The following is a 24910-nucleotide window of genomic DNA, read 5'->3' as shown; positions in this document are numbered from 1 at the left end:
CTGCGCCACGTGCAGCCCCTATTAATACTCTTTTAAGGGCCTCATCCTATTGCTGCTTTTATTCAACCAATGGCGGGAGAGCAGACCTTCTATGGTTGGGAGCTCAAAACGTGAAACCCTGTTGAGTTTGCTTGTGGGTATTCTTGGCAGAGAAGGGGATCCCTCCTTGTAAGCAATTGGTGCCTGATTGATGGACCTGACATCAGAAATGTGGGGATGCTGGTAGCCCTTGCTGCTAACCCCCACTTCTCCCTCTCCTGTGACTTTCACCCCACCCTCACTCACCTGTGGCCGGGCACTGCCTGCAATTGATAGCAAGGACTCCACCAGTCCCAATCCCTCCCACCCCATTTCTCCCAATATCAACATCACTGCCCATCCCAGGCCCTCCACCAGTCCCAATCCCTCCTACCCTATTTCTCCCAACCCCAGCCCTTGCCGCATGTTCACCATACCCTCTGACCTTCCCCTCTCTGAGACTGAGTGTGCTGTTCTCAGCAAAGGACTCCGCTTTGTACCTTTACATCCGCACCTCAATGAATTCCGGGCTCGACATGATGTTGAACTCTTCTTTCGCCGCCTTCGTCTCCGTGCCCACTTCTTTGGGCAAGAATCCTCTCCCCGTTCCACTGATCCTTTCATGTGCCTCCAAGTGGACCCACCCCGCCGGGAGGCCTGCCCTTGATCTTTTCATTGAGAACTGTCGACGGGACGTTGGCCCTCTTAATTTTTCTGCCCCCCTCACCCATTCCAACCTCTCTCCTTCTGAACATTCTGCTCTTCACTCCGTCAAGTCTGACCTCGACTTGTCATCAAACCTGCCGACAAAGGGGGTACTGTTGTCATCTGGCGCAAAGACCTCTACCTCGCAGAGGCTGAGCGCCAACTCTCAGATACTCCCCCTGCACCATGACCAGACCACTGAACATCAAGCCATTATCTCCTCTTCCGGCCTGATCATCGCATTCAACAACTTCAGATGATCAGCGCGACCCCACCTCGACCCATTTGTTTTCATTTCATTTTAACTGTCTTTTACCATTTCTTTCTTTCTTAATATATATTTAATTCCCCTCCCAATCTTATCCACCTTTCCTTCACCTGTCTCCTCTTTGCTTCCCCCTTACCCTCCCCCCACATCTACAGTTCATACTCTGACGTTAGTTTCCCTGCTGTTTGGCCTTTCACATCTTTTGTCCTCTCTGGGGACTGCATTAGCACTCTTTCCCCTTGGTTTCTGTGGCCATTAGCATCTGGTTTCCCTGGGTTTCTGTGGCTATGACTCATCTTTCATTCTCACTCCACAGTATAAATATTTCCCACTTTCTCTGTCTGTTAGCTTTGACAAAGAGTCATCGGACTCGAAACGTTAGCTCTTTTCTCTCCCGACAGATGCTGCCAGACTTGCTGAGATTTTCCAGCGTTTTCTCTTTCGCTGCAATTGATAGCTGTCAGCTTCTGATTGATGGAGGGCAGGATTTCTACCCCTGGTGTCCTTGGAAGATCTAGTTAGTGCCTGATTGCTTCTTAATATGGCAGACTTTCCCCAAAGGAGATGATGCAATGATCTTGCAATCATAAAGAGAGCACTGTTACCTGGATTAAGTACCACCCATGAATTGAGCTTAATAGTTGTTGGTGATACAGCTGTGAGCATTATTTTGTTTAACAGTTTTATCTGCAGTTAATAATGTTTTAGAATGGGCATTTGTTTATTTTCACAATTTCATGAGCATCTCAAAGACTTCCCAACGTGATTATAGAGTTAAAGAGTTCTGCCCATAGTGGATACTGGATGAATGGGTATGGAAGTTATGAAGGGAGCATTTGGGGTATCTGCAGAGGCATGTGGGAGGGTAGAGGGGTGATGACTAGGGTGCGAAATACTAATGTACAGAACATATCTCAATGGATGGAGGTGGGTCTTCTAACTTGTCCACCATCGCATCCACACAGATCTGTTCCTGCCTCAGGCTTGCTTCCAGAGGCAGCGGCTCCAATTCTAGTCTGCCTCTGCCATCCCATCAGGAAGATGGCATGGGCAGGCTCAGTCAGACAGAAGGCAGGATTGTGTAATGGCCCAATTCGTTCGCAATTCTCCCCGCCTTCCCTCCACCCGACTACTGTCTGAGACTGAATCAGACTTGCTGTGTGCTTGAGCTTGAAATTACCTTATGACCACTCATTCTATCTACTTTGCAACACTGGCAAACTCTGCCCTCTCTCAGCTCTTTTGTTAAAATCCTGCTTTATCTCTAGACTTGACTATTCCAATGCTTTCTTTGCTCACCTACCTACTTTAAACTTGGGGTCACTTTGACCTCTGCTGCCTGTGCCCTTTCTTATCTCAAGTACTTTTCATTCACCATCGCTATGCTCATTAACCTACATTGGCTCCTGCCTTAGCAGTGGCTCGTTTTCGAACTAGCATCCACGTTTTCAAATTCCTCCATGACCTTTTCCCTCCCTATCTCTAACTTTCTGCTGATATCTTTTAGAAAATATTTTATTGAAGCATTTGTAATTTTCACAATTTAACATGTTGACATTTCTAAAGCAACCGCGAGGGTCGACGCTCAGAATACCCCCTAAAAGAACAACAAACATTAAACCACGTCCCCCACTTCTCCCTCCCAATTACCCGTATACTGAGCCCCCTGTCCTTATTTAGCATTACCATGCCTCCTGTTTTCTTTCCCTTTCCCCCCTTACTGCTGACGTTCAATCTTTGAACTGCTACCAACTCTGGGCGAATCCCTGTATTGATCACAATGCTGATATCTACACTGGTCTCTAGAACATCCCTAATATTATTTGCCCCATCCTAGATGGCCACTTCATTGACTGTCAGGGCTCTAATCTGAAATTTCTTCCCTAAACCTCCCACTTTCCCTTTTTTCCTTGTAAGATACTATTGGATTTCTGGCCTAACACCTCGAATACCTTTCAATGTGGCACAGTGCCAAATTGTACTTTATATAATGCTCTATTGGGATGTTATATTACAGTAAAGATGCTACATAAATATTAGTTGTTGAAGAAACGGATGTTGGGATTGCATGTTTCTTGACCAGAAGCGTAATTGGACCAGCCATATAAATACTGTCTAGAATTGAAATTGAAATATGGTAATGGATACCGACATCCCAGCAAATCTTTATTTTATTCTCTCGCAGGGTGTGGGTGTCACTGGACAGGACTCCATTTGTTACCCATTCTTAATTGCCCTTGAGAAGGTGCTGGTGAGTTGCCTTCCTGAACTGTTGCAGTGCATGTAGGTACATCCACAATGCTGTTAAGGAGAGAGTTTCAGTTTTTTTGACCCAGCGTCAGTGAAGGAACCGAGATATATTTCCAAGTCCGAATCGTGTGTAGCTCAAGCGGGCTACTTTGTGCTGGATGGTGTCAAACTTCTTGAGTCTTGTTGGAGTTGCACTCATCCAGGCAAGTGGGGAATATTTCATCTCGCTCCTGACTTGTGCCTTGTAGATGGCAGACAGTCTTTGGGGAGTCAGGAAGTGAGTTACTTGCCTCTGATCTGCTCTTGTAGCTACAGTATTTATGTGGCTGGTCCAATGAAGTTTCTGGTCAATGATAATTATAACCCCCAAGATGTTGTATGTGTGGAATTCAACAGTCGCAATGTGATAGGGGATAATTCCAATGACAGTGGGAGTGAAGTAGGCCGAACATATTACAGAGTGACAGTTTATTGGGCATTATTGTCACATTGTCATTGTTTTATGTTAACTTTAATATTGTTCTCCTCTCAGTGGAGAAAGTGGTGCTGGAAAAACAGAAAGCACAAAACTCATCCTGAAGTATATATCCGCAATGAGCCAACATTCCCTTGATCCAACAGCAAAGGAAAACATCTCCAATGTTGAACAGGCTATTTTGGAAAGCAGGTAAAATGTTAATTATTGAAATGGTATTGGTTTGTACATGCAAACTAAATTTAATCAAGAGTTTGGACAGTACCTTAGCAAATCCTAATGTTGTGCTTTGCCTTTGGCCTTTTCTTCAGCCAGGTGGAACAATTTGTCCAGAAACAGAGATTTCTCATGTCATTGGCCCTGGCACTGCTGGTGCCCAGATCGCATTGCCTGGATGTCAGCCTGGCACTGCATGAATGTCAGCTGGCATGGGCACTACCAGGGTGCTAGGTTGGCACTGCCGAGGTGCTAAGCTAGCATTTTTTTGCATCAGGCCGACCCCCGTTTGGGGGCTGTGCCGGGGACCGTGCTTTTGGGCTGGGGGGGTCGGTCGGGGATTACTTTGGGGGGGGGGGGCAGCCTTATTTTTAAATGGGGTCCTGATTGCTCGCAACACTGAGGAGTTCCGGCGAGCAGAGCTCCCCACTGTACAAAACAGGGCTACGTGTGGTCTCACCTGAGCTTTCCCCGCTGAGGCCCCTTGTATACACTGTGAGTCGCGTTGTATTGTCATCTATTTCGTGGCGCTGGGAAACTCGCGGCTAAATGTGCTCGCTATGGGACTTTGTTCCCATTTAGTTGAATCGAGCCCATTTAGCTGAATTGAGCCTGAAGCATGGACAAAATACTGGTGTGGATCTCACCGAAAAAGCCAGCAAGAAACACCCAAAATGACACTTAGAAATGTTTCCCTTCAATTGCACCTAGATTTCACCAGTCGTTTGAAATGATTACATTTCGCATTCACAGTTTACTGATTTGTGCTAATCGGTGCATAGACACTCTTGACTTCATGTACTTCAGATATTTTAAGTTTGGGATTTTTTTTGTTTATTTTTTGTAAATGTTTTATTAAGACATATATGATTTTTAACAGCAATTTTCAAGAAGAAAAATACCCCAAAAGAACAGATAACACCCACCCAGCCAAAATGCCGTACATACACAGTTCCCCAGTCCTCCTTTCTCACTAACTATTGCCCACCTCAACCAGCCCCCCATTCGTCCCTCTTTCCCCTTTACCCACCCCCTTCTATCTGCTGACATTTTCAGCTTAATTTTCCCCAAACAAGTTCCCCAAACGGCTGCCAACTCCGGACGAACCCTAGCATCGATCCTCTCAGGGCGAACTTGATCTTCTCAAGCCTCAGAAACCCGGCCATGTCACTGACCCATACCCCCGATTTGGGGGATTCTGAGTCCCTCCACGCTAATAAGATCCATCTCCGGGCTACCAGGGAGGTAAAGGCCAACATATCAGTCTCTCTTGCCCCCTGGACTCCCGGGTCTTCCAACACGCCAAAAATCGCCACCTCTGGACTCGGAACCACCCGTACCTTTAATACTCTGGACATGACATCGGCAAATTCTTGCCAGACTCCCCTAAGCTTCGGACATGCCCAAAATATGTGGACATGATTTCCGGGACCTCCCGCACACCGGCCACACCTATCCTTCATCCCTTCAAAGAACCTGCTCATAGGGCCACAGTCATAAGCCCCCTGTGAACCACCTTGAATTGTATCAGGCTAAGCCTGGCACACGACGAGGACGCATTAACTCTACTCAGGACATCTTCCCACAGTTCCACCTCTAATTCCTTGCCCAACTCTTCCTCCTATTTTCGCTTGACCTCCCTATCAGGGTTCCCTCCCATTCCATGAGTTCTTTATAAATTTCTGAGACCTTCCCCTCCCCCACTCCCGTTTTCGACACTACCTTATCCTGTATCCCCTGGGGTGGTAGGTACAGATAGGTCGAATCCTGCCTCAGTGCAAAGTCCCTCGCCTGCAGGTAGCGGAACCCATTCCCACCTGGCAGCTCAAACACCTCCTCCAAGCACGGAACACTGCCGTCAATAAACAGGTCCCCAAACCGCTCGATCCCAGCTCGCTGCCACCTCCAAAACCCCCCATCCAGTGCAAACCGGTGGCTGCCACAATAGATGTCCATACCGACGCCCCCTCCACTCCCATGTGTTTTTGTTTTGTTTTGTTTTTATTCTAAAAGGATAGGATTAAAAGCAAACAATTATTCTGTGTATCATTGTTTTATGTAGCATCAGTCAGAATTTTCATTCGACTGAATTCAAATCTGTCTTTGAATCAACAGCCCCATCATGGAAGCATTTGGTAATGCGAAGACCATCTACAACAACAACTCCAGTCGATTTGGGAAGTTCATTCAGCTGAACTTCTGTCAAAAAGGCAATATTCAGGGAGGCAAAATCATAGATTGTATCCTTTAATTTAAATGGCTTTGAAAGACTTCCACAAAATGTTTTAATGACATGCCCACTTTTGAGGTCAAATGACTGTTTATTTTGTGAAAACACTTAGAAAATATAAGAACAATGAAAAAGTGTAGAACTGCCAAAATAAAATGTGGCCCATTCCAAGAAGATTGAGAATCCAGCTTGTGTTTATATGAGATGGTGTCTGTCTGAAGGGATTGTTTTCCTAAATGTTTCTGAAATGCTATTAATCTTAGTTTTTTCATATTTAATTTAATAAAATTCAATTTTTGAGCTTGTACAATAAAAGAGCTGCACTGTAAATTATTTTCTTTGACAGATGTCTTCAAATAAAGATTTATTAGAAAAGGTAAAGACAATTCATGATTGAAGCACATGACCGTCATCATTGCTTTACTTGCAGTTTTAATTTTCCTAGTTTAAAAAAAATGTTAATCTTTTGCTCCATGGTCAAGATTCAGAAATTGAAATGTTTCTTTTATTCTTTTGTAGAATCGTGTAGTCAGGCAGAATCCAGGAGAGAGGAATTATCACATTTTTTATGCGTTGCTGGCTGGTACAGATAAAGAGCAGAAAGGTGGGCGATGAACCAACTCTTTGTAAACAGAGTTTAAAGGGAGGTGTAATCAGTCATTAAAGTGATACGGAAGCTTTTGTACACGATGCCTTCCTCCAGCTTGTCTTAACCACTGTGACACAGTTGATTACCACTGATACCTGTGCAGTTGCAAAACTAATGTGTTGGCATGGATAGAGTTTTGATTTTGACCATTTCTCAGCTTTTCTATAGGGAACAAGGATGGAAGATGAAATAATGGCGTCAATTCCCCAGTTTTGCACTCTCAGTTAGGAGCCATATTTGAAGGGTGTGAACATCAGCAAATTGACACTGTGGTGTTATAGCTCTTTCTTCAATTGCACTCTTTCAAATATCGCTGGCAACATGAAATAAACAGATTGTTGAGCATAAACCAAGTTTTCAAATTGCTTTGGCCTGTTTTCTTCATGGAATGGTTTTGCTTCTTTCAGATAAAGTGTGTTCTTTTTGAGTTTTATAAAAAGTGAAAAAAGCTAGATGAAAGATGCTTAACGGAAGTCGTTTTCCTGAGAGACAAAATATAAACACTTCATAACATGCCAAAAGCTCCTTGTATCCATTGTGTTGGGAGGTTTTTTGGTCCTGACTGTAGGAGTTTTTATGTGGAAATAAGCAAAGGCAGTCAAGCTTTTAAACAGGGTTTGTGAAAGATTTAGGTAAACTTATGGTGCGAATCTCCAGCCACGTTGTGCTCTTGCTTGAGCGCAACACGACCAGAGAATGCCAGGAAAGTCCTCCAGCAAGTCCTCCATCAGGGCAAAACAGCAGCAGCCAGAGCAGTGGCACCATGGCTGGCTCTGATGTTCAGAAGGGAGGGTCAAAGCGCAGAAGAGCAATAGTAATAGGGGACTCTATAGTCAGGGGCACAGATAGGCGCTTCTGTGGACGTGAAAGAGACTCCAGGATGGTATGTTGCCTCCCTGGTGCCAGGGTCCAGGATGTCTCCGAACGGGTAGAGGACATCCTGAAGGGGGAGGGCAAACAGGCAGAGGTCGTTGTACATATTGGTACTAACGACATAGGCAGGAAGGGGCATGAGGTCCTGCAGCAGGAGTCCAGGGAGCTAGGCAGAAAGTTAAAAGACAGGACCTCTAGGGTTGTAATCTCGGGATTACTCCCTGTGCCACATGCCAGTGAGGCTAGAAATAGGAAGATAGAGCAGCTAAACACGTGGCTAAACAGCTGGTGTAGGAGGGAGGGTTTCCGTTATCTGGACCACTGGGGAGCTCTTCCGGGGCAGGTGTGACCTATATAAGAAGGACGGGTTGCATCTAAACTGGAGAGGCATAAATATCCTGGCCGTGAAGTTTGCTAGTGTCACACAGGAGGGTTTAAACTAATATGGCAGGGGGGTGGGCATGGGAGCAATAGGTCAGAAGGCGAGAGCTTTGAGGGAGAACTAGGGAATAGGGACAGTGGGGCTCTGAGGCAGAGCAGACAGGGAGAAGTTGCTGAACACAGCGGGTCTGGTGGCCTGAAGTGCATATGTTTTAATGCAAGAAGTATTACGGGTAAGGCAGATGAACTTAGAGCTTGGATTAGTACTTGGAACTATGATGTTGTTGCCATTACAGAGACCTGGTTGAGGGAAGGGCAGGATTGGCAGCTAAACGTTCCAGGATTTAGATGTTTCAGGCGGGATAGAGGGGGATGTAAAAGGGGTGGCGGAGTTTCGCTACTGGTTAGGGAGAATATCACAGCTGTACTGCGGGAGGACACCTCAGAGGGCAGTGAGGCTATATGGGTAGAGATCAGGAATAAGAAGGGTGCAGTCACAATGTTGGGGGTTTACTACAGGCCTCCCAACAGCCAGCGGGAGATAGAGGAGCAGATAGGTAGACAGATTTTGGAAAAGAGTAAAAACAACAGGGCTGTGGTGATGGGAGACTTCAACTTCCCCAATATTGACTGGGACTCACTTAGTGCCAGGGGCTTAGACGGGGCGGAGTTTGTAAGGAGCATCCAGGAGGGCTTCTTAAAACAATATGTGGACAGTCCAACTAGGGAAGGGGCGGTACTGGACCTGGTATTGGGGAATGAGCCTGGCCAGGTGGTAGATGTTTCAGTAGGGGAGCATTTCGGGAACAGTGACCACAATTCAGTAAGTTTTAAAGTGCTGGTGGACAAGGATAAGAGTGGTCCTAGGATGAATGTGCTAAATTGGGGGAAGGCTAATTATAACAATATTAGGCGGGAACTGAAGAACCTAGATTGGGGGCGGATGTTTGAGGGCAAATCAACATCTGACATGTGGGAGGCTTTCAAGTGTCAGTTGACAGGAATTCAGGACCGGCATGTTCCTGTGAGGAAGAAGGATAAATACGGCAATTTTCGGGAACCTTGGATAACGAGAGATATTGTAGGCCTCGTCAAAAAGAAAAAGGAGGCATTTGTCAGGGCTAAAAGGCTGGGAACAGATGAAGCCTGTGTGGAATATAAGGAAAGAGGGCTAGAAAGGGTCACGAAAAGTCATTGGCAAATAGGGTTAAGGAAAGTCCCAAGGCTTTTTACACGTACATAAAAAGCAAGAGGGTAGCCAGGTAAAGGGTTGGCCCACTGAAGGATAGGCAAGGGAATCTATGTGTGGAGCCAGAGGAAATGGGCGAGGTACTAAATGAATACTTTGCATCAGTATTCACCAAAGAGAAGAAATTGGTAGATGTTGAGTCTGGAGAAGGGTGTTTAGATAGCCTGGGTCACATTGAGATCCAAAAAGACGAGGTGTTGGGTGTCTTAAAAAATATTAAGGTAGATATGTCCCCAGGGCCTGATGGGATCTACCCCAGAATACTGAAGGAGGCTGGAGAGGAAATTGCTGAGGCCTTGACAGAAATCTTTGGATCCTCACTGTCTTCAGGTGATGCCCCGGAGGACTGGAGAATAGCCAATGTTGTTCCTCTGTTTAAGAGTAGCAAGGATAATCCCGGGAACTACAGGCCGGTGAGCCTTACTTCAGTGGTAGGGAAATTACTGGAGAGAATTCTTCGAGACAGGATCTACTCCCATTTGGAAGCAAATGTACGTATTAGTGAGAGGCAGCATGGTTTTGTGAAGGGGAGGTCGTGTCTCACTAACTTGATAGAGTTTTTCGAGGAGGTCACTAAGATGATTGATGCAGGTAGGGCAGTGGATGTTGTCTATATGGACTTCAGTAAGGCCTTTGACAAGGTCCCTCATGGTAGACTAGTACAAAAGGTGAAGTCACACGGGATCAGGGGTGAGCTGGCAAGGTGGATTCAGAACTGCCTAGGTCATAGAAGGCAGAGAGTAGCAATGGAAGGATGCTTTTCTAATTGGAGGTCTGTGACCAGTGGTGTTCCACAGGGATCAGTTCTGGGACCTTTGCTGTTTGTAGTATATATAAATGGTTTGGAGGAAAATGTAACTGGTCTGATTAGTAAGTTTGCAGACGATGCAAAGGTTGGTGGAATTGCGGATAGCGATGAGGACTGTCAGAGGATACAGCAGGATTTAGATTGTTTGGAGACTTGGGCGGAGAGATGGCAGATGGAGTTTAATCCGGACAAATGTGAGGTAATGCATTTTGGAAGGTCTAATGCAGGTAGGGTATATACAGTGAATGGTAGAACCCTCAAGAATATTGAAAGTCAAAGAGATCTAGGAGTACAGGTCCACAGGTCATTGAAAGGGGCAACACAGGTGGAGAAGGTAGTCAAGAAGGCATACGACATGCTTGCCTTCATTGGCCGGGGCATTGAGTATAAGAATTGGCAAGTCATGTTGCAGCTGTATAGAACCTTAGTTAGGCCACACTTGGAGTATAGTGTTCAATTCTGGTCGCCACACTACCAGAAGGATGTGGAGGCTTTAGAGAGGGTGCAGAAGAGATTTACCAGAATGTTGCCTGGTATGGAGGGCATTAGCTATGAGGAGCGGTTGAATAAACTCGGTTTGTTCTCACTGGAACGAAGGAGGTTGAGGGGAGACCTGATAGAGGTCTACAAAATTATGAGGGGCATAGACAGAGTGGATAGTCAGAGGCTTTTCCCCAGGGTAGAGGGGTCAATTACTAGGGGGCATAGGTTTAAGGTGAGAGGGGCAAGGTTTAGAGTAGATGTACGAGGCAAGTTTTTTACGCAGAGGGTAGTGGGTGCCTGGAACTCGCTACCGGAGGAGGTGGTGGAAGCAGGGACGATAGTGACATTTAAGGGGCATCTTGACAAATACATGAATAGGATGGGAATAGAGGGATACGGACCCAGGAAGTGTAGAAGATTGTAGTTTAGTGGGGCAGCATGGTCGGCACGGGCTTGGAGGGCCGAAGGGCCTGTTCCCGGGCTGTACATTTCTTTGTTCTTTGTTTAAGCCTCCCTCTAGGCTCCGCGACACCCGGGATTCTCCGACGCCCATGAGACGTCCGAGTCCGAACCCCATCCCAAATGGGAGGGACCGAATGACACTCGTGGAAGTATGTCGTCAATCTACTTACGATCTACCTGTGCAGGATCCAGCGGCCTCCCTCGATTTTTCGGCCTCCCCAGAGAGGCTGCTGTCGAGCGCTAATCAGCACTGGTCCACACAAACGTGGATGAGGTGGAATGGCACCTGGGGGTTCTCCATGGCCACCGGAGATCCCAGGGTGGTCAGGTTAAGTTCAGGGTGCCCCCCTGGCCCTTCCCCTGGAACGTGGGCACCTTGGCACTGCCCAGCTGGCACCTTGGCATTGACACTGCCAATGTGCCTAGAAGGCATTGCTAAGCCAGCAGGAGCACTGCCTGGTTGCCAGGGTGACCATGCAAGGGTTATTGAGTGCCAGGCTGGCACTACTAAGGGTAAATCTTAAAGAAACCCCTGGCATCCATGCAAAGCATAGCTAAACACAAAAACACAGACGCTGCTGTCATATACTGGTCCCCCCATGGCGGGGCATATGGTTCCGATCCTCACTGATAGTTCACGCATTGACAGACTTGTGCTTCTGAAAGTTTGGATTAATACAAACATAGGAGCAGAAATGGGCCAATAAGCCCCTGGCGCCTGCTCCGCCATTCAATAAGGTCATGGCTGATTTGTTTGTATTTTGCATTCCACATTCCTATCTACCCCCAATAACCTTTGATCCCTTTACCTAACAAGAATCTACCTCTACTTTAAAAACATTCGGTGACCCAGCCTCTACTGCCATCTGAGACAGAGTTCCAAAATCACACAACCCTCTGAGGAATAAAAACACAACCTGGATTAGAATTTTATGACCCCCCAGGGCAGGTTAGCAGATGGATGGGGATAAAATTGGGCATCACGGCAGAGGGACCATGGACATTGTCTGCCTGCCCCCCTGCAATTTTACCAGCTAATTTGAGGTCCTGAAATAGTCGCTTCAGGGCCCAGTCCTTTCTTCGCTGCCATGGATTTCCACAGATTCGTCCAGCTCACCAATACCACAGATCCCAGTAGAGTATGACGTGCAGGATCAAAAGCCCAATTTGTAAACATTTCCTCTGACAAATTATATAACCGCTCTGGGAAACTGTAATTAAGGTGAACAGATAAAGACATTTCTTTACAGTTGGGAGCAGAATTTTAAACCATCTTGTTGAAGTTAGTAAGCTGTCCCCCTGTTGTGGAGACTTATGGAACATTTTATTGTAACTATATTGGTGCAGACATAATGGGCGAAGTGGTCTCTTTCTGCACTCTTGCAATTCTGCGGTTGAGTTGTTTGATTTGAGATGCCTGATCATGATTGTGGTTGTACATTCACTTTATTGTGAAATAAAATGTCAGACGTTGTTTATTCTGTCCAGGAGACCATTGGTTCATGACCCAGTTCCAGACTTGAGCACGTAATCCATGCTGGTATATCAATGCAGTAACGGCAGAATACTGAACTGTCAAATCTGCCATCCTTCAGACCAAGGCCCCATCTGCCCCCTCAGGTGGAAATAAAATATTCTGTGGAACCATTCAAAGAACATAACATAAGAGCTAGGAGCAGGAGTACGCCATCTGGCCCCTCGAGCCTGCTCCACCATTCAATGAGATCATGCCTGATCTTTTGTGGACTCAGCTCCACTTTCCGGCCCGAACACCATAACCCTTAATCCCTTTATTCTTCAAAAAACTATCTATCTTTATCTTAAAAACATTTAATGAAGGAGCCTCAACTGCTTCACTTGGCACGGAATTCCATAGATTCACAACCCTTTGGGTGAAGAAGTTCCTCCTAAGCTCTGTCCTAAATCTTCTTCCCCTTATTTTGAGACTATGCCCCCTAGTTCTGCTTTCACCCGCCAGTGGAAACAACGTGCCCGCATCTATCCTATCTATTCCCTTCATAATTTTATATGTTTCTATAAGATTCCCCCCCGCATCCTTCTAAATTCCAATGAGTACAGTCCCAGTCTTCTCAACCTCTCCTCGTAATCCAACGCCTTCAGCTCTGGGATTAACCTAGTGAATCTCCTCTGCACACCCTCCTGTGCCAGTACGTCCTTTCTCGGGTAAGGAGACCAAAACTGAACACAATACTCCAGGTGTGGCCTCACTAACACCTTATACAATTGCAGCATAACCTCACTAGTCTTAAACTCCATCCCTCTAGCAATGGAGGACAAAATTCCATTTGCCTTCTTAATCGCCTGTTGCACCTGTAAACCAACTTTTTGCGACTCATGCACTAGCACACCCAGGTCTCTCTGCACAGCAGCATGTTTTAATATTTTATCATTTAAAGAATAATCCCTTTTGCTGTTATTCCTACCAAAATGGATAATCTCACATTTGTCAACATTGTATTCCATCTGCCAAAGGAGAGTTACCTGAACTGCCCAGGCCTATGTTTATTCCTCAGCCAACATCACCAGAAATAAATTAGTTGATCATTTATCACACTGCTGTTGTGGGATCTGCTATGCACGGATTGCCTGCATTGCAGCTGTGACTACACCTCCAATGTACAACTTCGACTGTGAAGCACTTTGTGGCATTCTGAGGTCACGAAAGGCACAATATAAATGTTTCATAAATTTTAGGGTTTTTTTTCTAGCTCTTGCTCTCTTTTCAGCAACATAGCAACAGAGTCATTAGGATGGCATGGTGGCGCAGTGGTTAGCACTGCTTCATCACAGCGCCAGGTACCCAGGTTCAATTCTGGCCTCAGGTGACTGTCTGGAGTTTTCACTTTCTCCCCGTGTCTATGTGGGTTTCTTCTGGGTGCTCCAGCTTCCTCCCACAGTCCAAAGATGTGCAGGTTAGGTGGATTGGACATGATAAATTGCCCCTTAGTGTCCAGGGATGTACAAGTTAGGTTGATTGGCCATGATCAATGTGTAGGGATTCTATGGATTCTCAGTTATAAAAACATTAGAGCCTGTTTCACATTCAATAAAATCATGGTTGACATATGACCTATACTAGCCTCTACTCCATACCCCAGGGCCTGATCGAAAGGTCTCGTCACACCCGAATCGGTGACGTGACGATGCTGTTAAATCCACCGAAAGGCCTAACGAGATCTCTCGAGACATCGCAGTTTGCCTCATGTCTGTGTCGGAGTATTCCGAGGCGCGTGTGGGAAGACCTCGCTGTGATGCCATTTAGCACTGGTTCCCACAAATGGTGGAGCAGGCATAATGCCACTTGTTTTGGGGGGGGGGGGGTCTCAGGCAATTGGCGGCCCCCGGGTAATCGGGCTCGGAGCAGGGTGACACCCTGGCACTACAGGTGCCACCTGGGCATCTTGGCACTGCCACAGTGCCAGGCTGTTAATTTGTCATTTGTGCTCAACTGCTGATTAGCCCTTATACGACATTTAGTTTTTCTTTTCATTTCACACCAATTAGTTCACTGATACTTGAAGCAGGGATGTTTCTTTAATTTTCCAGTAATATCGGAGGCCATTTGAACTTGCATGCTGTGGTAGTTGGTATTAGAGGTATTACGGTACCCTGTAATGCTGTAAGACCATTGGTGAAGGAGGTACTGTTTTCATTGGTTTAGCCTGCCTGCTGGTTCCGCCCAGTAAGGCGGAGTATAAGAGCCCGTATCTCCCCAGCAGCTGCCCTCTGTACCTGCGCTGCTGGGGGAAACATCTAGTGTAATAAAGCCTTCAATTGTCTCCAATCTCGCTTCTGGAGTTATTGATCGAGCACCAATTCATTACACTAGATTTTAAAGAATGGAGCTCCGAATCAAGCCGGTGTGTTTACAACTCAGCCCCCACGTGGCAAACTCAGCAGCAATCTTCAAGCACTGGCTGGCATGTTTCAATGGAAATCTCAGGACGGCTACAATTACAGAAAATTACAGGACCAGAAAATGCAAGTTCTGCACTCGAGGGTGAGCCCAGAGATCTACACTCTCATTGAGGATGTGGACGATTTCAAGGCCGCAATGAATCTACTGAAAAGACACTATATTCGCCCTGTAAACCAGGTCTACGCCCGACATCTACTAACGACGAGGCGACAAATCCCTGGGGAATCGCTGAAGGAGTTCTACCGTGCGCTCCTGGTGTTGGGGAGGAACTGTAACTGCCCGCAAGATTCGGCCAGCGACCACACAGAACATTTGATCCGGGACGATTGCTGGAGAAAGAGACACTAGGCCTCAAGGAGGCATGGGCCCTTGCTAGCTCCCTAGATGTGGCCTCCCGAAACGCCCGCGCTTACGTCCCCGACCGCGTGGCAGCCCCTTGGGCAGCGTGGAACCCCCCCCGCGACTGACTCCGATGCATCCCCCCACAAGCCTGTGCTGCGAGACTGCCAGGCAACCCCAGGGGCCCCTGCTGCTATTTTGCAGGCAAGCCAAGCACCCCCGACAGCGCTGTCCAGCCCGCTCATCCCTCTGCAAAGGATGCGGCAAAAAGGGCCACTTTGTGGAGGTATGCCAGGCCCGGGCGGTCGCTGCGGTCTCCGGAGGCGAACCAGGACCGCCACCACAACCCTCTCCACGGGCCACATGTGGCCAGTGGGAGCCGCCATCTTCCTCCTTCAGGGCCACGTGTGGCCTCCGGGCGCCGCCATCTTGTCTCTCGGACACCACGTGTGATGGATGGGCGCCGCCACCTTGAGCACCCCCAGCCATGTGCGACAAGTGGGCGCCGCCATCTTGGCTGGACTCTCAGGACCCCGACTCGGATAACCACACACCGCCCGAGGAGAACATCCAACTTCTGCCAGAACTAGGCTCGGTGACCCTGGACCAGTCTCGGCCCCGAACACTCTCGACTGCAACGACGACCATGCTCATCAATGGGCATGAAACATCCTGCCTGATCGACTCTGGGAGCACGGAGAGCTTCATACGACCCAACATGGTAAGGAGCTGTTCTCTCCCCGTTCACCCAGTTAACCAAAAAATCTCCCTGGCCTCCAGGTCTCATTCAGTGGAGATCAAGGGGTTCTGCATAGCAAACCTCAGGGTCCAGGGAAGGGAGTCCTTCCCCAACTCTGCGCTGCCACACTCCTGGGGTTAGATTTTCAATGCAACCTACAAAGCTTAACCTTTAAATTCGGCGACCCCCCCTCACTGTCTGCAGCCTCGCGACCCTCAAGGTTGATCCGCCTTCCCTGTTTGCGAACCTCACCCCGGTGCAAATCCGTCGCCACCAGGAGCAGATGGCACAGTGCCCAGGATCGGACCTTTTTTAGGTCGGAGGTCCAGCGATTACTGAGGGAAGGTGTCATTGAGGCTAGCAACAGTCCCTGGAGAGCTCAAGTAGTGGTTGTAAAGACCGGGGAGAATCATAGGATGGTCATCGATTATAGCCAGACCATCAACAGGTATACGCAGCTTGACGTGTACCCTCTACCCCGCCTATCTGATCTGGTCAACAGGATCGCACATTTTCCGCGGTGGATCTAAAGTCTGCCTACCACTAGCTCCCCATCCACCCTAGTGACCGCAAATACGCTGCTTTCGAAGCAGATGGGCGGCTCTACCACTTCCTAAGGGTTCCCTTCGGTGTCACTAATGGAGTCTCAGTCTTCCAACGAGAGATGGACCGAATAGTTGACCGGTATGGTTTGCGGGCCATGTTTCCGTACCTCGATAATGTCACCATCTGCGGCCACGACCAGCAGGACCACGATACCAACCTCCGAAAATTCCTCCATACCGCAAAAATCCTTAATCTCACATATAACAAGGATAAATGCGTGTTCAGCACCGACCGTGAAGCCATCCTCGGCTACGTAGTGCATGATGGAGTTATAGGCCCAGACCCTGAACGCATGCACCCCCTCATGGAATTCCCCCTCCCTCACAGCTCCAAGGCCCTGAAACGCTGCCTGGGATTTTTCTCTTATGCCCAGTGCGTCCCCAACTATGCGGACAAGGCCCGCCCGCTAATCCAATCCACTGTTGTTCCCCTGTCGACAGAGGCCCGCCAGGCCTTCAGCCGCCTCAAAGCGGACATCGCAAAGGCCACGATGCACGCCATCGACGAGTCCCTCCCCTTCCAAGTCTAGAGCGACGCGTCCGACGTAGCTCTGGCGGCCACCCTCAACCAAGCGGGCAGACCCGTGGCCGCCTCTCACACACCCTCCATGCTTCAGAAATCCGCCCAGGCCATAGCAGAAGCTGTGCGGCATTGGAGGCATTACCTGGCTGGCAGGAGATTCACTCTCCTCGCTGACCAATTGTCGGTGGCCTTCATGTGCGACAATGCACAGCGGGGCAAGATAAAAAAACGACAAGATCTTACGGTGGAGGATCGAACTCTCCACCTACAACTATGAGATCTTATATCGTCCCGGGAAGCTAAACGAGCCTCCTGATGCCCTATCCCGCGGCACATGTGCCAAAGCACAAGTGGACCGCCTCCACGAGGACCTCTGCCACCCGGGGTTCACTCGATTCTTCCATTTCATTAAAACCCGCAACCAGCCCTACTCCATTGAGGAGGTCAGGACAGCCACCAGGAACTGCCAAATCTGCACGGAGTGCAAGCCGCACTTCTACAGGCCAGAGAAAGCGCACCTGATAAAGGCTTCCCGTTCCTTTGAACACCTCAGTATGGACTTCAAAGGGCCCCTCCCCTCCACCGACCGCAACACGTGCTTCCTGAACGTGATTGTCGAGTACTCCCGGTTCCCATTCGCCATTCCCTGCCCCGACATGACCACAGCCACCGTCATAAAAGCCCTCCACAGTATCTTTACGCTGTTCGGTTTCCCCGCCTACATACACATCGATAGGGGGTCTTTCTTTATGAGCGACGAACTGCGTCAATTCCTGCTCAGCAAGGGCATTGCCTCGAGCAGGACGACCAGTCACAACCCCCAGGGAAACTGACCGGTAGAGAGGGAGATTGGAACAGTCTGGAAGACCATCCTACTGTCCCTACAGTCCAGGAATCTCCCAGTCTCCCGCTGGCAGGAGGTCCTCCCGGATGCCCTTCACTCCATCCGGTCACTGCTGTGTACCACGAACAACCAAACACCTCACGAACGTCTCCTTGTCTTTCCTAGGAAGTCTTTCTCCGAGACCTCGGTCCCAACCTGGCTGGCAGCTCCTGGACCGATACTGCTCCGCAAACACGTGCAGGCGCACAAGTCGGACCCATTGGTCGAGAGGGTCCATCTCCTCCACGCTAACCCTCAGTACGCCTACGTGGCGTACTGAGGGTTAGCCCACTGGATCCCCACACACACCCCCACCACCAATCCCACCCTTCCACCGGCGCACCCTACAGCCGCCCCCTTCCCAGGTGGATCGGTCCTCCCACCGGTCCCGTCTAGGGCTGATGAAGAAGCCGGAGGCACGCTCACGGAGCCACAGATGCCCGAGCCGGCGCCTGCATCACCACCGAAGCTACGACGATCGCAGAGGATGACCAGGGCCCCCGATCGACTCATTGCTTCATTCTGAACTGTAAATAAATTTTGTAAATAGTTGCGATGTAACGTGGCAAAACCACTGTGCTGATGTATACCGGGTACCTCCATAACCTTAACTTCGACCACTGTGTAATGCGAGACCACCACCCCCGCCGGACTCTTTTATTTTAACAGGGGGTGAATGTGATAGTGGGTATTAGAGGTATTATGGTACCCTGTAATGCTGTAAGACCATTGGTGTAGGAGGTACTGTTTTCATTGGTTAAGCTTGCCTGCTGGTTCCGCCGAGTAAGGCGGAGTATAAGAGCCCGTGTCTCCCCAGCAGCTGCCTTCTGTACTTGCGCTGCTGGGGGAAACATCTAGTGTAATAAAGCCTTCAATTGCCTCCAGTCTCGCTTCTGGAGTTATTGATTGAGCATCACATGCAAAATATTATAGTTATGGAGAACACTACTAAATCACAAATTGAAAGATGATTTTAATGCTTTGCAAATAAAGAAATCCTCGGTACCATCCGGAAATAAATACATTCAAATTTTTCATTCTGCAGAGATGTGTTATTTATCCGAAGCAGAGAATTACTATTACTTGAGACAGTCTGGTTGTATTGCGGATAGTACAATTGATGACCAACAGACCTTTCAGGAAGTCATGGTAAGATGTTGAAGATTCTTGGTGGAACACTGTACATTTCTTGATGACCATTCTTGGTTAGTTTACTGCAGAGTAATAAAAGTTCAATTTATTACCACAGCAGTTTTAAAAAAAATTCTTTCATTGGATGGCAGCATCAGTGGAAAGCCTGGAATTAGTTGCCCATTCCTCCGTGCTCTTGAGAAGGTGATGATGAGCAGCCTTCTTGGAGTGCTGCAGTTCATCTAGCTTCGGTACACCCATAGTGAGAGGAAGGGAAATTATCGTTGGAGTTCCAAACTGTATTTTTATCCGACTACCCTCTCAGCAAGTTTTTGTGTTGTTCCCTTAAGGCTGAGTGTCATTCAAGTTTATTGTTGTGCACCTATGGTCTGTGTTTTTCAATAGTAGCTGAGGTTGTTTTTAAGAATTTAAAGACTAACCTTTATTATTTTTTGCCACACCTGCTTAATCAGTGTTCCAATACAGTACAGGCAATTCATTTTTCTCAGTTTTAAAAGATTTATTGCATGATGAGATTTTTTTTTTTTAAAGTACACTTGTCCTAAATCTTTTTTTATTAGTTTTTGACATTGTTTGCTTTCAAGCATAGTTGTGATTCTGAAGCATGAGGCTCGTGCAACCGTAGAAGATGGGCATGAATGTTGATTCACACTATAACATAGCCCTTTCTCTTTTACTATTCTCTTCATTTTTAATGAAGCTGAATGTTAAACATGTGATTTTTTTTCTTTTTATGGAGATCCAATACATCAAATATTCAACTCCAACCGATTGACCTTTCATCAACCTAGTTCTGAATCCTAGAAATACATACAATAAGGGGCGCAACAGCTGGTCCAACATTTACTGTGCAAACCTCCCTTTCCAATTTTGACCCCGTGCAGATGCTCCACCATGACTTTCAGCTTGATCAGTTGGCTCTATAGGACCACAAAGTTGCTATGGCGCAGAAGGAAGCCATTTGGCCCATTGTGTCTGCAGTGGCTCTCCAAATGAGCATCATAACTTTGTGTCATTCCCCTGCATTTTCCCTGTAGCCATCCACACATTGTTTCTATTTAAGTGATCATCTAATGTCCTCTTGAATGCCTCGATTGAACCTGCCTCCACCATATTAACAGGCAGTGCACTGGTTACCACAAATCCAGATCCGAACAACTCATTCTGTGTTTTTTCTGACATTATTTGCTTCTTTTGCCAATCACTCTAAATCTGTGCCCTCTTGTTCTTGATCCTTTCACAAAGGGGAATGATTTCTCCTTACCTACACTGTTCAGCAGCATCATGATTTTGAACACCTCTATCAAACCTCCTCTGAGTCTCTCCAAGGAGAACAGTCCCAACCTCTCCAATCTATCCTCATAGCTGGAGTTTCTCATCCCGGAACCATTCTTGTAAACTTCTTCTGCACTCTCTCCAATCCATTCTTCTGATATTGTGATGCCCAAAACTGTACACAATACTCCAGGGCATAACCTTCTTGCTCTTGTAATTCGTACCTTTATTAATGAAGCCGCGAATACTGTGTGCGTTGTTAACTGCTCTCTCCACCTCTCCTGCCATTTTCAATGATCTATGTATATAGATACACCCAGGTCCCTCTGCTCCTGCACCCCTATAAGAATTTTATCACTTATTTTATGTTGATGCTCCATGTTCCTCCTACCAAAATTTATCACTTCGCACTTCTCTGCATTGTACTTCATCTGTCATCTATATGCCCACTCCACCAACTTGTCTATATCATTTTGAAGTTCTACGCTGTCTTCTTCACAGTTTACATTACTTGCAAGTTTTGTGTCATCCAGAAACTTTGAAATTGTCCTTCTAGCTGATAGTGAGCACCTAGTGAATGACCTCAAGCACAGACCTCATTTCTATCTGTGTAAAAAGACAAAATCTATGGCACCACCAGAATGGCGATTAGAGCATCTTCAGACATCATTGTTGCATGGTCACATGTTAGATATGTCACCTCTTGGATCATCTATCTAGAAAACCTGACCACATCCAACTGTTTTCAACACAACTACTCTACTCACAAGACCATGCCATGTTTTGGTCATTTATGTGAATGCTTTTACAACATCAGTCCTAAAATTGAAGATTGTGGGAACATTGAAGAAGATAGTTCAGAAAGGTTTGAAATGGTCTGATCATCTGCCCTGGAGAGAGCGAATTATGGTGAGGCAAGTGATGGGAGTGCCAGGAAGAAGGAGAAAAGCAAGGCCTAAGACCAGATGAAAAGATGCAGTGGCAAGAGATTTACAGCAGCAGTGTTGGAAGAAGAATGGGCAGGTGGCAGTGGTTAGCACTGCTGCCTCACAGGGCCAGGGACCTGGGTTCAATTCCAACCTTGGGTGACTGTGGAGTTTGCACTTTCTCTGCGCGGGTTTCCCCCAGGTGCTCCGGTTTCCTCCCACAGTCCATAGAAGTGCAGGTTAGGTGGATTGGCAATGGTAAATTGCCCCGTAGTTTCCAAAGATGTGCAGGTTAGGTGGGGTTACAGGGATAGGGAGGGGGAGTGGGCCTAGGTATGGTGCTCTTTTAGCAGGTGCAGTCTCAATATACCGAATGGCGGCCTCCTGCATTGTTGGGATTCTATAGGAGACAGAGAAGAGTGATTAACAAGCATGTTGGTGATCCCAAGTAAAATGGGCAAAGCTGAAAGAAGAGAGAGTGCGAAGAAATTGAGTAATTAACATACAAAGACGATCATATAATTTCTTATCATTTCATTTTTTGTCCTTGTAATAAATTAATTTGTGGTACAGAATCACATGTCTGCGACTACATGAATACCACATAGTGAGGTAGATTAGACAATATTTAGGATGTAATTATGAAACTGCTGTGTAAAATATACATATTTGCTAACGCTGAATTGTTTAAACGCAATTTGTTTGATTTGCATATTTATTTTAATGACTTGTGACTGCGCCACATTCCAGACTGCCATGAGAGTCATGAAGTTTAGTACTGAAGAGACTCTCGACGTACTGAAGCTACTCGCTGGTGTCTTACATCTCGGCAATGTTGAATTTGTAGTTGCTGGAGGGGCGCAGGTTTCATCAAAAATTGGTAAGAGAAAAAGGAAATGTCAGCTGTGCTGATGGTGTGTCACAAATGTTTCAGAAACATAGATCATCTATATTGTGAAAAAGCTTGTGCAGTGAATTTTGTATTACAATTTAAAGAGTTTGGAAGAGTCTGTAGAAATATTCTGAAATACAATACTTCATTCATGCAGTGTCATTTATGGCTGAACAGGCGGATTACTTTTAATAAAGAGTATAATATTGAATATATAAAATATAACATTGTTACAATACACTTACTACTTTATGGGAAGATGGTGCGGTAGCGGTATTGTCACAATAGCGGTACTGGACTCACAATCCAGAGACCCAAGGTCTGTAGTCCCAGGTTCAAATCCCACCATGGTAGATGGTGAAATTTCAATTCAATAAAAATCTGGAATTAAAAGTAGAATGATGACCATGAAACCATCGCTGATTGTCGTAAAAACCCATCCGGTTCACTAATATCCTTCAGGGAAAGATATCTGTTGTCCTTACCTGGTCTGGCCTACACAGCGATGCGGTTGACTCTTAACTGCCTCCCTCTGAAATGGCCTAGCAAGCCACTCCATTCAAGGACAATTAGGGATGAGCAACAAATGCTGGCCCAGCCAGCGATGCCCACACTCCAAGAAGGAATAGAAACAATACATCACATACAATATTTAATATATTTTAATATATAATGTTTAATATATTATATTATATAATATATTATATATTATATGCTCATTCTTCCAGCGGAACAGGCAGAGAGGGGAGCGATTTTCTGGTAAGGAGAGCTGAAGGTAAGCTGAATTTTTGGTTTTAACTTATTTTTTCGGAGTTGTTTTTCTTTCAGAGCATCAGGAAACCGGAAGTCGTCCGTAGGGAGATCTGGGAAGGTTTGTAGTACCTGTATATAAGTTGGGCGGTTCCTAAACCCGAGACACTACACTTGTAGTGTCCTCCAGCCTTCCGCCTCCTCTAACCTAAGGGGTTGAGTGAATATCAGGTAAGCTCTTTCTTTCTTTTTCTTGTTTTATCCGCAAGTTATCTAGAGGGGATGGCAGGGACGGCAGTGCAATGTTCCTCCTGCAGAATGTTTGAGGTGAGGTACACTGTCAGTGTCCCTGCTGATTTCACCTGTGGGAAGTGCACCCATCTCCAGCTCCTCAAAAACCGCGTTAAGGAACTGGAGCTGGAGTTGGATGAACTTCGGATCATTCGGGAGGCAGAGGTGGTCATAGATAGAAGCTTCAGGGATGTAGTTACTCCGAAGAATGAAGATAGATGGGTGACGGTGAGAGGGGCTGGGAGGAAGCAGTCAGTACAGGGATCCCCTGTGGTCGTTCCCCTTAGTAACAAGTATGCCGCTTTGGATACTGGTGGGGGGGGGGGGAGGAACGTACCAGGGGTAAGCCATAGGGTACAGGTCTCTGGCACAGAGTGTCCCTGTTGCTCAGAAGGGAAGGGGGCAGAGAAGTAGAGCATTAGTCATTGGGGACTCCATAGTTAGGGGGACAGATAGGAGATTCTGTGGGAACGAGAGTGACTCGCGTTGGTGTGTTGCCTCCCAGGTGCCAGAGTCCATGATGTCTCGGATCGTGTTTCCGGATCCTTAAGGAGGAGGGGGAGCAACCCCAAGTCGTGGTCCACATAGGCACCAATGACATAGGTAGGAAAAGGGATGGGGATGTAAGGCAGGTATTCAGGGAGCTAGGGTGGAAACTTAGATCTAGGACAAACAGAGTTATTATCTCTGGGTTGTTACCCGTGCCACGTGATAGCGAGACGAGGAATAGGGAGAGAGCGGAGTTGAACACGTGGCTACAGGGATGGTGCAGGAGGGAGGGATTCAGATACCTGGATAATTGGGGCTCATTCTGGGGTAGGTGGGACCTCTACAAATGGGATGATCTACACCCGAACCAGAGGGGTACCAATATCCTGGGGGGGGGGAAATTTGCTAATGCTCTTCGGGAGGGTTTAAACTAATTCAGCAAGGGGATGGGAACCTCAATTGTAGTTCCAGTGTACAGGAGGTTGAGAGTAGTGAGGTCATAAGTAAGGTTTCAAGGTTGCAGGAGTGTACCAGCAGGCAGGAAGGTGGTTTGAAGTGTGTCTACTTCAACGCCAGAAGTATCCGGAATAAGGTGGGTGAACTTGCAGCATGGGTTGGTACCTGGGACTTCGATGTTGTGGCCATTTCGGAGTCATGGATAGAGCAGGGACAGGAATGGTTGTTGCAGGTTCCGGGGTTTCGATGTTTCAGTAAGCTCGGGTAAGGTGGTAAAAGAGGGGGCGGGGTGTGGCATTGTTAGTCAAGGACAGTATTACGGTGGCAGAAAGGACGTTTGATGAGGACTCCTCTGCTGAGTTAGTATGGGCTGAGTTTAGAAACCGGAAAGGAGAAGTGACCCTGATGGGAGTTTGCTATAGTCCTCCGAAAAGTTCCAGAGATGTAGAGGAAAGGATTGCAAAGATGATTCTGGGCAGGAGCGAAAGTAACAGGGTAGTTGTTATGGGGGACTTTACGGGCAGCACGGTAGCATTGTGGATGGCACAATTGCTTCACAGCTTCAGGGTCCCAGGTACGATTC

At 47.1% G+C, this 24910-nt stretch overlaps 2 protein-coding genes across 2 annotated transcripts in view; both read left to right on the top strand.

Moving 5' to 3' along the window:
• Nucleotides 1–6327, top strand: part of LOC140425357 (unconventional myosin-X-like) — a 341226-nt gene extending 334899 nt beyond the window's left edge. Inside the window, exons 5-6 of the mRNA XM_072509538.1 lie at nucleotides 3774–3908; nucleotides 6048–6327. Coding sequence (XP_072365639.1) covers nucleotides 3774–3908; nucleotides 6048–6183 — 271 coding nt within the window. The 3' untranslated portion in view covers nucleotides 6184–6327. The remainder of the gene's footprint in view (nucleotides 1–3773; nucleotides 3909–6047) is intronic.
• A 54-nt stretch (nucleotides 6328–6381) lies between these two features.
• myo10 (myosin X) overlaps nucleotides 6382–24910 on the top strand; it is a 366827-nt gene continuing 348298 nt past the window's right edge. The window contains exons 1-4 of the mRNA XM_072509536.1: nucleotides 6382–6538; nucleotides 6682–6766; nucleotides 19142–19245; nucleotides 22200–22329. Of these exons, the coding sequence (XP_072365637.1) occupies nucleotides 6509–6538; nucleotides 6682–6766; nucleotides 19142–19245; nucleotides 22200–22329 (349 nt within the window). The 5' untranslated portion in view covers nucleotides 6382–6508. The remainder of the gene's footprint in view (nucleotides 6539–6681; nucleotides 6767–19141; nucleotides 19246–22199; nucleotides 22330–24910) is intronic.

The sequence above is a fragment of the Scyliorhinus torazame genome, chromosome 6, assembly GCF_047496885.1.
Source record: "Scyliorhinus torazame isolate Kashiwa2021f chromosome 6, sScyTor2.1, whole genome shotgun sequence".
In the NCBI taxonomy this organism is placed as follows: domain Eukaryota; kingdom Metazoa; phylum Chordata; class Chondrichthyes; order Carcharhiniformes; family Scyliorhinidae; genus Scyliorhinus; species Scyliorhinus torazame.
Note: the sequence above shows the minus strand (reverse complement) of the source record. Positions and strands in the feature narration are given on the sequence as shown.